The following is a 13842-nucleotide window of genomic DNA, read 5'->3' on the forward strand; positions in this document are numbered from 1 at the left end:
CGAGGTTTCTAGCATTATTATTGTTCGTCATTACTTATCATATCGTGTAGCTTTTACTACTGTAGAGTATCATGCATAGGGATACAAATGTTTTGTACAATGCTATTTCATCCGATCCATCAAGATGAAGCAAATCAAATCTCCCAAATTATACAACGTCAGATTTTCATTATACGTCGACTCATATTATACAGCCCATCTTGACATACTGGACACCCTCTGCATTCCCAGTCTTACCAAATTTCCAAAAAGTCTTTTCATCCAACACGCTCATTCCACACTTTTCGTAAAACCTCTTCTGACTGATTCTAGCATCGAAATGAAATAATATCCTGCCTTTATAGTATCTAATTTTGAGTATCTGAATAGCGTGAGCGAGAAGTTGCCGACCTATTCCTTTGGATTGGTATGAAGGGTGAATAGCGAACTTGTGTAATTGGATATGCACCGGGACGTCAATAGAGGGATCATCGTATCGTTGATTCGCTAATGTCAATACCCCTATCAACTCTGGTATTTGATCCTCGTCCTTAGCCTCGATACCAGCCTCGATTGAAGGTGTCACCTGGTGAGGCTTGAGGAAAGCACCCAAGTGAATAGTGTCTTCCTCAAAGTCGTACTCCGGTATCAACTGATCATCTATTGATATAGACGGCCATAATACTTTATGGCGAAGGTGGATCGTCTGTTCGGGTGAAATGGGTTTGAAATCTAGCTGAGAGGTGGAATGCCTCGTCGTGGTATAGGTCCTCAGGTCGTTGGATGGATATGAAGAGTCTGTCTGGGGAAAGCTGTCGGTCGAAGACATGATGAGACTCTTGGGTGATGCCTGATGCGCTACGAGTGAGTCGGACTGTAGTACATATTCCTATCTTTTCATACCTCGAGGACATCTCTATCTCTATCTCGTCGATTGTCACGTGACTCCCTTTCGGATCGTGTGCCTGGATTGTCATTATATTGTTTGACGCGTCTGTGCGTGTGGGTTGATGTAATCTGACATCCACTTCATTGATTTTTGGATATTTCGTCTTCAAGCTTTAAATTCTCCATCTATCCAGTCTTGGTACTCTGTCAACTGATATCGTCTTTACCTTCTCGTCCCTTACGAGTTGGTTTCCCTCGCTTCCCTCTAGAAATATATATTGTAGACTGAGCGCGCAAGGGCTCTTCAGTATCTCTCAAAATGGACGTTGATGATCATCACAACCAGCTCAGATACCCTGTCGTCCACGGGTACAGGATAGGGGAGGAGATTGGCGGAGGGGGATTCTCAAAGTGAGTTCTCTCACGACTGCTATGTCATTCGGTTCCACCTTGTCATCCCCATGCTGATATTGGTGATAATGTGTAGAGTATTTCGAGCAATAGATGACTCGCAGGGTAGAGTAGCAGCCTGTAAAGTTGTCAACTTATTCATCTCCCCTACACTGGGCTACGGTACACCCAACATCAAAGAACTGCAGAAGGAAGTACAGGTGCATAAAGCCCTGAAGAACGACTATATACTGCAGTTCATACATTCCGAGGTGGTCGAGAAGGATAAAGAGAGGATGGGCTGGGTACCGGGACTGTACATGGTTTTGGAGTTGGCAGTGGGAGGGGATCTTTTCGATAAGATAGGTGAGTACTGCTCTCAATATATTCGTCGCGATAACATAAGACTGATGCCGAGTGTATGCTTGATATATAGCTCCTGATTATGGTGTTCCAGAAGACTTGGCCAAATTCTATTTTTCCCAATTAGTCTCAGGAATGGTATGTATTGTCTATTATGTATTTTTATCATCTTGGAATCACGTCAGCTCCGCTAGACTTGCTGATGGTTGTCTACATAGGAATACATCCACGACAAAGGGATAGCTCACCGTGATCTCAAACCTGAGAACTTACTCTTAGCTGCCAATGGTAATTTGAAGATATCAGATTTCGGTTTATGTGCGGTATTCAAGCATAAAGGCAAGACTAGGTTGTTAAGTGGAAGATGTGGTAGTTTACCTTATGTCGCTCCTGAGGTATGTACGATCCTCAGCTGTCTTCCAAACATAATGATGCAGCAGGACTAACTGGACTTATTGCTGACAATGGATACTCTTGTAGCTCGGTAATCCAGCTGGAACGGGTTATCATGCTGAACCGGTTGATATTTGGGGTATGGGTGTTGTGCTGTATACTTTGTTGGTAGGAAGTGAGTTTGATACCTTTCGAACTCATACTTCGAATTGTACATCAAGGAGAGGAGGCACTTGTCTCGAGCTGATGTAATGATATTCAGATACTCCATGGGATGAACCTTCCGATGCCTCACCAGAGTTCTGCGCGTATCGTACGGGAGAATTGCTGCAGTACGACCCATGGACAAGGATACGAGGTCAGGCGAGGGGTAAGCTGGCCCGAATCTGTTACTCGGGCTGTGTAGCTGATTTATGACTTCACGATTTCAGCCATATTGCTGGCGATGTTAACGATAGATCCTAGTCAGAGGATCACGATGGAAGGTATCAAATCGCATCCATGGTGTATGACGTGAGCTATCGGTCCTCACTCATTATACAAAGAGAACTACAGCTCATCCGACCTTCTGAACAGACCGAGTCAACTTCGACGCGAACAGATACCTGAAGCTCTTACTCAGGGTATGAAACAGGCAGGAATGATGACAGTCGTAGATCCGGTGTTCAATAGCACTGCTTCTCAGGCTTATGCAGCCAGGTGAATTCATCCCTCATCTACTCGTGTCTGAAATTACCGCGTGGAACTGACAAGATTTGCGGGCATACAGTCAAAGGATGAAGAATGAGAGTCAATGGGGAAGTCAATTCAATCAGCAGGAATCGCAGTTTATGAGGGGGACAGGTAATATAGTGAGTAACCCTTGCGCTATCAGATGTATCTGCATTTCCCCTTGTTCTCTTTGTGCACTTGGTCATCCGAACAATCCCATTTATATTATAAACATCACTCAACACGCTCTGACTTGAGCGTTGATTTCTTCTATGCTTTGTAACATTGAACACTGAATCAATTTCTGATCGATAGACACAATCCGGTACTTACAACACCATAACAACCCGATTCTGGCTCCGTCTGCCTCTCTCACAAGCCTTCGACGTCTTACTCGCTTACTTCAGACAAGAATTAGGCGAAGGAAACGTCCAGCCTTCGTCTGATAGGACTTATCTCAGAGTGATGAAGCCTGCAGGAGCCAAGACGATACAGGGGAGGATAGTCTTCGAATCTAGCGACGAGTTCAGTCAGGGTGGAGATACGCTGGTGGTAATGCATAGACAGAAGGTAAGTATGACCGGAGTATGACCGAAATTTGGATCAACGAAACACCCCACTGCGCACAGGAATATGCTGATGATATGGTGTTGCAGGGCTCGATACTCCAATGGAAGGTGTTCTGGTGGTCTGTAGCTAGGAGTCAGCCGCTTGAACCGTACGTGATCGTAGGAGATCAAGTGTGACAGGGAACGAATCAAACAATACAGTACTACGTGCCGAAGCATTTCATAACATTGACCATACTCCAATATACGCACGCGTCTCTTTCCTCACATGTAATCTAGGATGACTTGCATATATATATACATTCTGCATAATCGTACTCACAGAAGACTGATGCATTGTACATTCTTATCTGATAAGGCAAGCTGTTCTAGAGTCACCCTTTTTGCATGAAGATGCAATAAAACGATAACTCAATAGTTCCACATCTGAGTGTGCCATCGATAGCTCGTATTTGAAGCTGTGGGGGTCATCGACACACCAAGAAGAAGGCTTCCTCCATTGTATGTGATCCTTGATCATACCCCACTTCCAGAAATACTTGGGGCTCAAGGCTGTGATGTAGATCGATTTGGTCTACGGATCGTTCGGGGCGAATTAGTAGCAGATCGAGTCACAAGTAAGAGTGCCACTGTACTTCACTAACGCGGGTTGCTGTCTCACACCCACTGCTTGGTTACAGTATGACTGCCAAGTTTTTCCTATGTCAAGATCTGTCAGGTTATTATGTCATTTCGGTCGGCTTGGTTGCCCCAGCTAGCGGCAAGAGAAGGGTACCGCAAGAGTTAGCTCATCTCTAGCTTGCCACCTGATGAGAATATGTACTGTAAGCCCGTCTCGCCCGCGAGGACAGATTTCGACTTTATATCGTAATTTGTGTACTCAAATGTCGATCGATGTACCGCAGACCTGAAAGTCCGACATCCAATTGGCAACGATGTGAGATTATCAACTAAGAGATATGGCGAGCTGAGCGAATACAGGTGATAGGGGACCATTCATGGATAGTAAAAACTTGCTGTACCCTGCTCAACCACCATGATCCTCCGTAAGACCTTGCCCATTCCTTGTCGAACCCTCCTCAACTCTCGTCAAATCTTTCCGGTCTGAGTTTGATCACTGGAACCCTCTGAAGGCGAGAGCACAAGGCAAGTCCCACTACTCAAATTAGCACCTCAGCTCGAAGGGAATATGCCCTTGGCAACTCACTGACTACATTAGCGAGCGATCAAGCTCAGGTTGTCAACACAAAGAATCTGACGGGATGGGATTTCCCTTGCTTTGTGATCTGACTGTCGAACCTTTGTACTGGATTATACTACAATGACGAGTGAGAAGTCTCAGGATCGTTCCGAACGTCATATCGTCTTTCCCTCCTTTCATGTTTTCAACCTTCCAACCCCTTCGATTCTCGGTTCATCCTTGCTTCCAAACCGCGTACGCTACTTTTCTGTGAGGTATAAAAACCTACCATGATTGTATTCCATACATCACTTTAAACTGCTTCGATCACTTAAGTTTTCTTCCCAACTTCCCTGTGCATTCTCGCCGTAGGTCCCCCGTATCATCGATTTTTTTGAACGTGGCATCTTAACAACAACCATCTAAATTACTAGCAGGGGGATTTTGACCTCAACAAATCACACGATGTCATCCAACGACCAACAATTGTCCGCCGCCAACGACCCGTATGGATACAGCTCCGCCCACGGTACTGGTCGAACGTCTCAACAGGCCATCCAGAACAATGCAAGCGATCACACCGAATTATGGAGGACTTACCAACAAGACTTAACCAATGCCACCAGTGATGCTGAAAGGGAATCGATCGAAGCAAGATATTTGAGCGCATCAGCTGAATTGCAAAGTAGTTTTTGGACTCATAATGATCCGGGAGATCCCAAAAGGTATTGAATCGCAGCACAGTATTGTTCTGCAGAAAAGGTTATTTGGAGGGAAACTGTATTACATGTGTCTTGACAAATCGAGATTGAGCAATCTTGGAAATGATCAGATGTGTAATTTCCTGTCTCTCGACTTGATGTTCGCGCACTGTACTGTAAAGGCTAGTATACTACATACTTGATGCAAAGATGAGAAGCGAGCAATGAGCACCAGGCTTTCTTAGCATAACAATGGGTCGAGCACACTGTCAAAGGAGATGCATTACCAAATAAGGTGACACTGGCAGTGCAACTCAGCTTCGACTTGATTTCTCCCTTGATTCTCGTCTACAAAATAAGCAACCCCGTTTCAGATTGTGGAGAATATCATGTTAAGTTCGTTCGATCAGATCGGTATGAGTTGAATGTGATGCAGACATCGGTTCAGGAAGACGAAGTACTTAAGTTACAGTATAATAAATGATATATATCGACATTCCAACTCTTCGATCCTCGTTTCCCAGTTTGGACCCCTTACCTCCTCTTACATTGATTACCTCGGTTCGCACAATTCTCATTTTGATTCCCTTGATTCCGCAGAATGACAACGGTAGCAACATCATCGACTGCAGCAAGCCAAGCCACTCACACAGCTGATGGGCCGTTCGATACGATCTCGTCAGGATTTGCCACTTCGCCATATAAGAATACCCAAATGACACACTCGGAATGGGAAGCGATCCGACAAACTAAGCGTAGTCAATTCGTGGAGGAGTTCCGCAATGCGCGTCCTGGTAGTGCTAGCGAATCGATTTGGGATGCTTATTTCAATTGGGAGACAAAACATCTCAGCAGTGAACCCAGTATGTAGTTGGGCTCAAGCTAGTTAAGGGAGGATTAGAAGGTCATCACGTTCGGAAAATCGAAGTAGTCTTACAGTATGGATCGTATACTAGTGATGCAACGCCATGGTATACACAGCTCAGGGTGATGAATGCCTCAGTCTATCTGGGCCCTTGTCATATTTTAGATGTAAGTAAGCGACTTCGTTTCGGTTATTGATAAGATATCCATCCGTCATACTATAGCGATAGTAAATATATAATCTATGACATAACCAACTCCTACATGTACTATAGTCCATCCTGCTTGCCAGGAAGTTCGTCTAGTAAACTTCCAAGACATATCTTTCCTCCTCCTTCAATTCCTCGATATACTCCTCAGCCTTCTTCCTGTCCATACCCGTGTCAGTCAAACTTCCAACAAGAGCTTCAAACACATCGGGTACAGGCCAAGTAGGTCCACAAAGGTAGAAGTAAGCCGCATCTGAATCTTTACCAAGTAAGAGCTTGGATAACATCTTCTTGTCGGCTGACATCTTGTGTTGGATATATGTCTTCGAATCAGAATCTCGAGAGAATGCTAGACCCGCATGGGAGATGATTCCACTAGAGATGTAAGCTTCGATCTCTTCTCCATAGAGGTACTCCTGAGATCGGTATCGAGAACCAAAGTAGTAGATGAGAGGACCAACTTCGATTCCTTGGGTTCGTTGCCAGGCTCTGTGTTGCATGAACGCTCGGAAGGGAGCGGCACTGTAGTGAACGAATATGAGTAACATGTCATCGTGCGATTGTGAAATGGGGGGATGACTCACCCAGTACCAAGACCAGCCATGATGATAGGTTGCTTGTTGTCAGGAGGTAATTTCATGACGGATGGTTTGATGGATACAGTCACTTTAGCACCTGGGGCGAGAGCAGCGAGGTATCGGGTACATTGACCGAACCGAGGAGAGCCTATACAAGAATCAAGATTATCAGTTGATGCTGCCCATATTCACAAAGGGGGACAGGTTTGACTCACCCTTGTGATCCTTCCAATCAACCGTGACAATCAACAATTCGACCTTGTCACCCACAGCCTTTTGACTGGAAGCGATAGAGTAATGTCTAGGTTTGATCTCAGGTATCATACCGATTAAGTCCGCAATAGAGGGTCGAGCAGTTTTGTATCTGAACAAGACATCGGCAAAAGTGACGGTCTCTTTCTCAGCCATCTTTTGGAAGAGCTCATTACCTTCTGGAGCAGAGATGAACTTGAGAGCCATAGCATCGGCTTTGGCCTTGGCGGTCTTAGACAAAGCGGCGTAGAATGCTTTACCGGGCCTACCGAATAGGTCGACGTTCTGTTGTAAGAGTTGGAAGATTGTTCTAGTCTCGTTGGTACCAGCCTTAAGAGGGTTGGAGAATGTGACCAAATCATCTGGGTTAAGGCCGTACCACGAACAGAAATCTAACACTTCTTCAGTGTCATTCCATCCATGAATACCGATAGCTTCTCCAATCTCGTATTTCAAGCCTGTACCAGCGGTATCAAGTTCCAGATGGAATACATTTCGATCGTAGCTAGCAGGTGTCAATCTCCTGTTTTCGGAAACAGTAACGAGGAAAGTTTCGTCGGCCATCGAAGGTCTCAGTCCGTTGATACCGGGGAGGTTCTTGGATACGTCCGAATCAACCACTTTGGCTTCGGGGACAGCGAAGGCTTCTCTGAAGAAGAGGTGTCTCGCTGCCAATTCCCAAGAAGCAGTCAAAGGTTGGTCATCCGAGTGAACATCCACAATACCAGCTGTACCGGGAAGAGCATCCCATTCCCAAGTAGACTTGAGCTTCTCGGTTTTACCTTCTTCCAATTCAGGTACTTCCCAACCAGATGGATGCAACTCGGTGAGTGCAGCTTGACCAACTTCCACATCGTCCCGGTTGAGTTGATGAGAGTGGAAAGCATCGAGCACCTTCCAGACACCGGCGGAGAGTTTCTTGGTACCGGTGTATAGTAAAAGGAAGGCAACTTGCTCTTGGATGGGGAGTACGGGAGAAGCGGACAAGTCGAGGAGGAAGACTCGGAGATTCTTGGACTTGACAGTGGAGATCTCGGATCGAGTAAGTTTGACAGCTACTTCCTCCTCGGACCACGGCAACTCAAGAACAACGATGGAGCCATCTTTAGCAGATGAAAGAACATCGGTCGATTTGAGAACGTTCGCATCGTTAACCCAAGTGACATCAGAGGCTTGGTCGACGGTCAAGTTATCGGTGACTGAACCGGAAGGAGCGAGCGAGAGTACCGACTTGACACCTCGAGCAGCGGACGAACCGAATTGAGCAAGTCGAGTTTCGAGAGAAGGAGAAGAGAGGAATAAATGAGAGAGTAGCTGAGGAAGAGGTGAAAGAGGAGAAGAGTAGAAGGAGATGACCTTTCCGGGGAGAGTAGCTTCCTTCGCAGGTAAGAGGTCGGCAGCTGAAGAAGCGACGACTGATTTGACTGTTGGAAGCACAACCTTGCTTGATCCGGAAGCTGAGTAAAGGGCAGACAAGGTAAGAGCCTTGAGAGCTTCGGCATCGGCTTTGGAGGCTCCTACGACTGATACGGTCTTTCTTTCAGCTCCTTCAGAAGATGTAAGGGCGCTGAAGACTTCTTCGGGTGATGGGTTGAGGGTCTTGAACTCGAACAAGGTTGATCCAACGGGTAAGTTGTCGTAAAGATCTTTGGCGAGTTTGCCGACAGGGACAACGTATACGGAAGAAGCTGAGAGATCGAAAGATTTTGTCGAAGGGATGGAAGCATCCGAGGGGGAAGGGAAGGTGTAAGAGGTAATTTCTCTGCTGGATGCAGCGGACGATACTACGTGAATGACCTTTCTGGCTTCCGATCCGTATAATTTGGATGTGGTATCCAACAACCCGTTTCCTGAAGATGAGAAGACAACTTCCCAGTCTTCGGGAACGGAGAGGAGATCCTTCAATACACCGGATGAGTAGAGGCCATCTTGGAATTCTAATGATTCGTTGGCGATAATGGTTGAGAGGTGAACTACCACATCTCCTTCGATCCTTTCGAGGGATGATAAGAGATAGGGCAATGTTTTGATAGTAGCGAATACTGAGAATTTACCAGATGATTTCTTGGAATAACCAGCTAATTCCAAACCAGCACCTTCTCGAGTCTGCAAATCGTGGATCTTCTTGCTTGAGAATTCAGATAATCTGGCTCCGAAGCCCACTTGAGTGGCATCATCGTATACCCAAACCGATTCAGAGTGTTTGACAGCAAAAGCTTCTAGGACGTCTACAGCCGAAGCATGTACGGTAGATCCAGCTTTGGTGTGGGGGGTAGGTAAAGATGAAGCGATGAGGTGGGAGTAGTATCCTGAATCTGTTGGTGAAGGAGTAGGATCAGGTAAAGCCGAATCGACGAGAGCTTTGTGGACCGCAGCGGCGTCAGGAGATTTACCACCTGCCTCGGAAACAGCGGTAGAGGTAGCAGAGTAAGGAGTTGAAGATCCATCAGCATCGAGGTTGAGCCCAGCATCGTTTTTCATGTTGGCGATCTGAGATTTCTTGGTGGGGACACCGGGAGGCGAGGTAAGGGAGGAGGTGAGAGCGACTGGAGCCATGATGAATGAGATCAAATCAAAATGGAGAGTCGAAAAAAAAGAAAGTGATGATATCGCTCAGATGAGCTTTTACAAGATGAGAAAAGCAAGAGAGAAAGTAGTGGCCAAATAGGATGGAGGATATATATATAACAAGGTGCAGTAAGCTGAGTTGAGAACTGAAAGAAAAAAAGATGGACCTGTGTATTCCGATTATCGGTCAGACTGGGTGGTGAGGTGATCAGGGACAAAGATCAAAAATCCAAATTTATTCCAGATAACTGTGGGTGACTGTGGGGCACTAAACGAATCATCCCATCATCCCAACACCATCATGATCACGCAATCAACCGAAAAGACTGCAAATTCGGAAAAAAAAGGGAGATCACGTGAATGTGCGATGATCTCAAAGGTATATAGTATCCAGCAGGTCGGAGACCACCGCACCTCTCACAGGATATAGATGATGTGGCATTGTGCGTTGTCCACGTGCTGCCTATCAATCATTGGTTCGTTGAGATACGAGATGCTTGATGAAAAGTCAAAAGTCGAGAAAGATGCTACAAAGACATCATAATTCGAACCAACGACGTTAGCAGCTTGACACAGACAGTATCACACTCTCCACCAACTCTTTCCCCCTATATTGAGTGCCCTATACCCATCCGTCACAATGGCACCGAATCTCCACAATCTCCTTTCCTCCCTGCGCTCGCCAATCTTCCAAACCCTTTCCAACCCTACCTCTTCGCGGATGGGAACGAAATACCTTCGACGTCGTCTACGAGGACCATCAATCGCATCATACTATCCCCAACTCACCAACCCATTCCCATCGATATCGGCGCTCAACAGGACACACCCTTCCAACCCATTCGCAGGATGGCAGGGGAATCCTCTACCTTCTAGTTTGACGACAACGAATTCGGGTAAGGTGATCATGGAGAATCCGGTGTGGAAGAACGAAGGGAACATGCTGCGTAATTCGGAGCTGGTAGATGACGGCTTTGAGGAAGTGACGAGGAAGAGAGGATTGGGTTGGTTGGCTGATGGTAATGAGGTGAAGAGGGCGGAGAGAGTGCGGGTGAGGAAGGCAGCCGGTAAAGGTCCTCCCAAGAAGGGTGAGCAACGGTTTCATCTTTACGCAATCGGGGGCTGTTTACTGGGACGAACACTGACAATGATTTATCTGATCACAGGTCAAGGAAGAAGATCGCAGATGAAGAAGAAATAGGTACGGAATGGATCAGGTCGAGGCAGCTCATAAGCGATATGTGAGTGTACCACCGCTACCTCGATGATCACAGCTGATGCAGTATCTTGAACTCGCAGGGATATCACTTCACCATCACATGCATTATCATTACACATACACTATATCTGATCCTCCCTCCTATATCTTTGGTTTATTCCACATATCCGATCAGATCTGACTAACATCGTCATCCCCCTCACATGATGCGTCTCAGTCATATTCACCTGCTCAAAGGATAGCATTCCGTATCTCCTTCGGGAATCCTTTCAACGAGAAATGTCACAGACTAAATAACTCTGATGCCGATTCACGAGCTGATCATACAAAAGACATACTAACCTATTCTCATTCCCTTTTTCCCCCATCATAAACATCCATCATCCTTCACATCAGGGCCGCTTGTTGACCTAACCCATTATTGCGTGTTCCAACCATGTTCGTCACTGAGACCAACGATCTCGGTGTCGAAGTTACTTACCACGACACAGACCTTAATAGCTACAAAATCAGCTCCCCAGCCTATTCTACCCCAGCTCCAGCACGTCCATTACACCTCCGACTCAATCTCGATACCACTCTACCTCCTGAAAGTAGGGTATCCCAATTCTTCCAAACCTTACCCGAAGTCAACGCACCTTACAATGTGACTGTTGATGCTAACACCTTACAAGCGGAATATCAATACGCTATCGAGAGGGATCCAGAGTTATCCAATGTAAATTTCACATCTGCCATTTTGAACAGTGATATCAAATTGGATATTTCTTCACCTCTTACGGGATTTGATCAAGGTAGAATCCGAGGATCTGCAATAACAAGTGATGTTCCATTTTTTCAGGTCGTGCGATCGGTCAAGTTCGCCGATCTAGTAAAGAATAAGGGACCACTCATCAGAAACGACATATTGTCTAAAATGAACTCTATGATCTTACATGTCCAACCTTCGTCAGATACTCGATGGGCAGGTGAAAGTTCGAATGGATTCCATATGACTCCCACTAACAAGAAACATACCACGCCGTATATATGTATCTACGAGTCACTGGAAAATTGGAATCCGATCCATTACACCTCTCAGAGTCGGGATGAGACTGAAGTAGTGGATATATCATTGTTGGACAATACAGCTCATAATGAGATGGACCTGGAAGTGGTGGATGCTCTTCTAGGAAAAGGATTTGGTGGTGGTCAAGTAACGTCGAATAGCAGTTTGAAATTTGTCGTTCGTTGATTCTCGACTATCAATAAGATAAAGCAGGAAAAACTGGGCTCGACTCTCATTGCTTTCAATAGGAGGAAATTCTTGAAATGACATATGCGTATCACACCTTTATGTCGACTAAGAACGCTATAAGGTTTCTATGCCTCTGTGCTTCGGTTCCGAAGTCATAACTTACTTGTTGACCTACCTATGATACATGCATCGTCATAACCTATCTAAAAATAGGTATATCAGAATACTGAAAAGACAAATGTAGAAGGAATCGACTGTTTTGACTGTGGTGATCCTTTGTTATCTCTCACTACCTGGCCTTCGACTGGTGCATCTTTGCCTTCTTGGAACGTTGCCACCTTATACTGTATGAAACAGTGCATAAGCAGTCTCAAGGGATAAAGTTGGAGCGAAACATCCATTCCAACTTCTGACTGCGCGCAAAATGTGAACAACGGATTGAAGCCTACTCATGACTGGTTTGGAAAGGTATAAATACTGTACTATTGTAGTCTGCCCACTCACTCTTTATTTTTCTTTCCTCATAACTATCTGCACGGTTAAACATACTGTAAACCATTCAGCATCATATTTAAACCTAATTATGGCAGACGCTCAATCCCTCGCATTATCCGATGGTAGCTTTGGGGAATATGCCCCCTCCACTGTACCTTTGCTCGACGATGCATCATCTTTCGCAGATACCATCGCTCCCGTGGAATCAGCTCGGCCATCTTTCGAATCTTCGACCAGAACTGCAGAGAACAATCTGGAGAAAGTCCTCTACAGAATTTCTCTTTCCGAAACCGCCGATCCCGAGTACAGAAAGTCTCTGAAGAGATTAGCAGATTACTTCAGAGGATTGCCTACTCTCCGCAACAGATATTCAGTAATTATCAATTCATCCGTTCTGGTATCGAAATATGAAGAAGCGAAAGCGAAGGGATATAACTCTGCTAACCTTTCAGAGGCGATACTTGATGATAGAACTAAACTCGATATATCTCCTTGGCTAGGGAATATTCCAGGAAAGTTCAACTTCGTGGATAACCCACAAGAGAATTCAAAGGTCAACATGGTATCCGCGATTATGGTCCCTCGATCAGTCAGTCTAAGAAGTATGGTAGAAGATCAAAGCGAGATTGATAAATTGATCAAAAGCGATTCTTTAGCCCAAATGCAATCAATCGAATTACAAATCGATCCCGGGTCGAATTCATGGGTTGGCAAGTCCATTTCCACTGAGTCGTTCAAGACTCAAGTCGCTCGAAATCAGAAAGGCGAGCTGAATAGGAACATGGTGATAATGACTCAATCGGATGATGATTCGAATCGCTTTACCGCCCAGGGGGATCAAGTGAACAATGCAGACTCACAAGTCCGCACGTGTATCGGATCGACCAAGGCTGATTCCCCGAGGGCCAAAGCTCAATTCGATACTGCCATTGGGACTAAGGTGAAACTTGTCGACACAGATGTCGCACTTCGGATCGATCTCACTCGAGAGTTGAGATAGGAGATGACGCCGTCCATGGCTTGGTATAGTAGAGGATTCGTCAATGCTTCTTTTAGAGCTTGATGACGTCTCGTACCAATTTCTCCCTTTGTTGATGATCATACTTGACTTCCCGCGATGCGTATGCATAACGCTGTTAGCATGATCATGAGTGCCAGCAAGTACGTTTCGCAGCTGAGGAGATCCGATCACGAAACAGACTTTGTCCTTCTGGCTTTACCGCCTCACCGGTTAAAGCAAAATGTA

At 45.6% G+C, this 13842-nt stretch overlaps 7 protein-coding genes across 7 annotated transcripts; 5 read left to right on the forward strand and 2 right to left on the reverse strand.

The window, feature by feature from the left end:
• Window positions 1–181: 181 nt before the first annotated feature.
• Window positions 182–808, reverse strand: L199_004636 (uncharacterized protein; the record flags this gene model as incomplete). Its single annotated transcript, XM_064890361.1, has 1 exon — window positions 182–808. The coding sequence occupies one exon, from the start codon at window positions 806–808 to the stop codon at window positions 182–184; it is 627 nt and encodes a 208-aa protein (XP_064746433.1).
• Window positions 809–1186: 378 nt separating this feature from the next.
• L199_004637 (uncharacterized protein) lies at window positions 1187–3470 on the forward strand (the record flags this gene model as incomplete). Its single annotated transcript, XM_064890362.1, has 11 exons — window positions 1187–1278; window positions 1355–1623; window positions 1694–1758; window positions 1839–2015; window positions 2101–2188; window positions 2276–2383; window positions 2445–2526; window positions 2590–2712; window positions 2783–2864; window positions 3040–3294; window positions 3381–3470. 11 exons carry the CDS (start codon window positions 1187–1189, stop codon window positions 3468–3470), a joined length of 1431 nt encoding a protein of 476 aa, XP_064746434.1.
• A 1468-nt stretch (window positions 3471–4938) lies between these two features.
• L199_004638 (uncharacterized protein) lies at window positions 4939–5205 on the forward strand (the record flags this gene model as incomplete). The annotated part of the gene is made up of 1 exon (XM_064890363.1): window positions 4939–5205. One exon carries the CDS (start codon window positions 4939–4941, stop codon window positions 5203–5205), a length of 267 nt encoding a protein of 88 aa, XP_064746435.1.
• A 1134-nt stretch (window positions 5206–6339) lies between these two features.
• Window positions 6340–9633, reverse strand: L199_004639 (uncharacterized protein; the record flags this gene model as incomplete). Its single annotated transcript, XM_064890364.1, has 3 exons — window positions 6340–6769; window positions 6832–6973; window positions 7041–9633. The coding sequence occupies 3 exons, from the start codon at window positions 9631–9633 to the stop codon at window positions 6340–6342; spliced, it is 3165 nt and encodes a 1054-aa protein (XP_064746436.1).
• Window positions 9634–10285: 652 nt separating this feature from the next.
• On the forward strand, window positions 10286–10846 carry L199_004640 (uncharacterized protein; the record flags this gene model as incomplete). The annotated part of the gene is made up of 2 exons (XM_064890365.1): window positions 10286–10733; window positions 10812–10846. The coding sequence occupies 2 exons, from the start codon at window positions 10286–10288 to the stop codon at window positions 10844–10846; spliced, it is 483 nt and encodes a 160-aa protein (XP_064746437.1).
• A 454-nt stretch (window positions 10847–11300) lies between these two features.
• Window positions 11301–12098, forward strand: L199_004641 (uncharacterized protein; the record flags this gene model as incomplete). Its single annotated transcript, XM_064890366.1, has 1 exon — window positions 11301–12098. The coding sequence occupies one exon, from the start codon at window positions 11301–11303 to the stop codon at window positions 12096–12098; it is 798 nt and encodes a 265-aa protein (XP_064746438.1).
• Window positions 12099–12684: 586 nt separating this feature from the next.
• Window positions 12685–13596, forward strand: L199_004642 (uncharacterized protein; the record flags this gene model as incomplete). The annotated part of the gene is made up of 1 exon (XM_064890367.1): window positions 12685–13596. The coding sequence occupies one exon, from the start codon at window positions 12685–12687 to the stop codon at window positions 13594–13596; it is 912 nt and encodes a 303-aa protein (XP_064746439.1).
• Between the last annotated feature and the right edge of the window lie 246 nt (window positions 13597–13842).

Source organism: Kwoniella botswanensis, chromosome 1, assembly GCF_036426115.1.
Source record: "Kwoniella botswanensis chromosome 1, complete sequence".
NCBI lineage: Eukaryota > Fungi > Basidiomycota > Tremellomycetes > Tremellales > Cryptococcaceae > Kwoniella > Kwoniella botswanensis.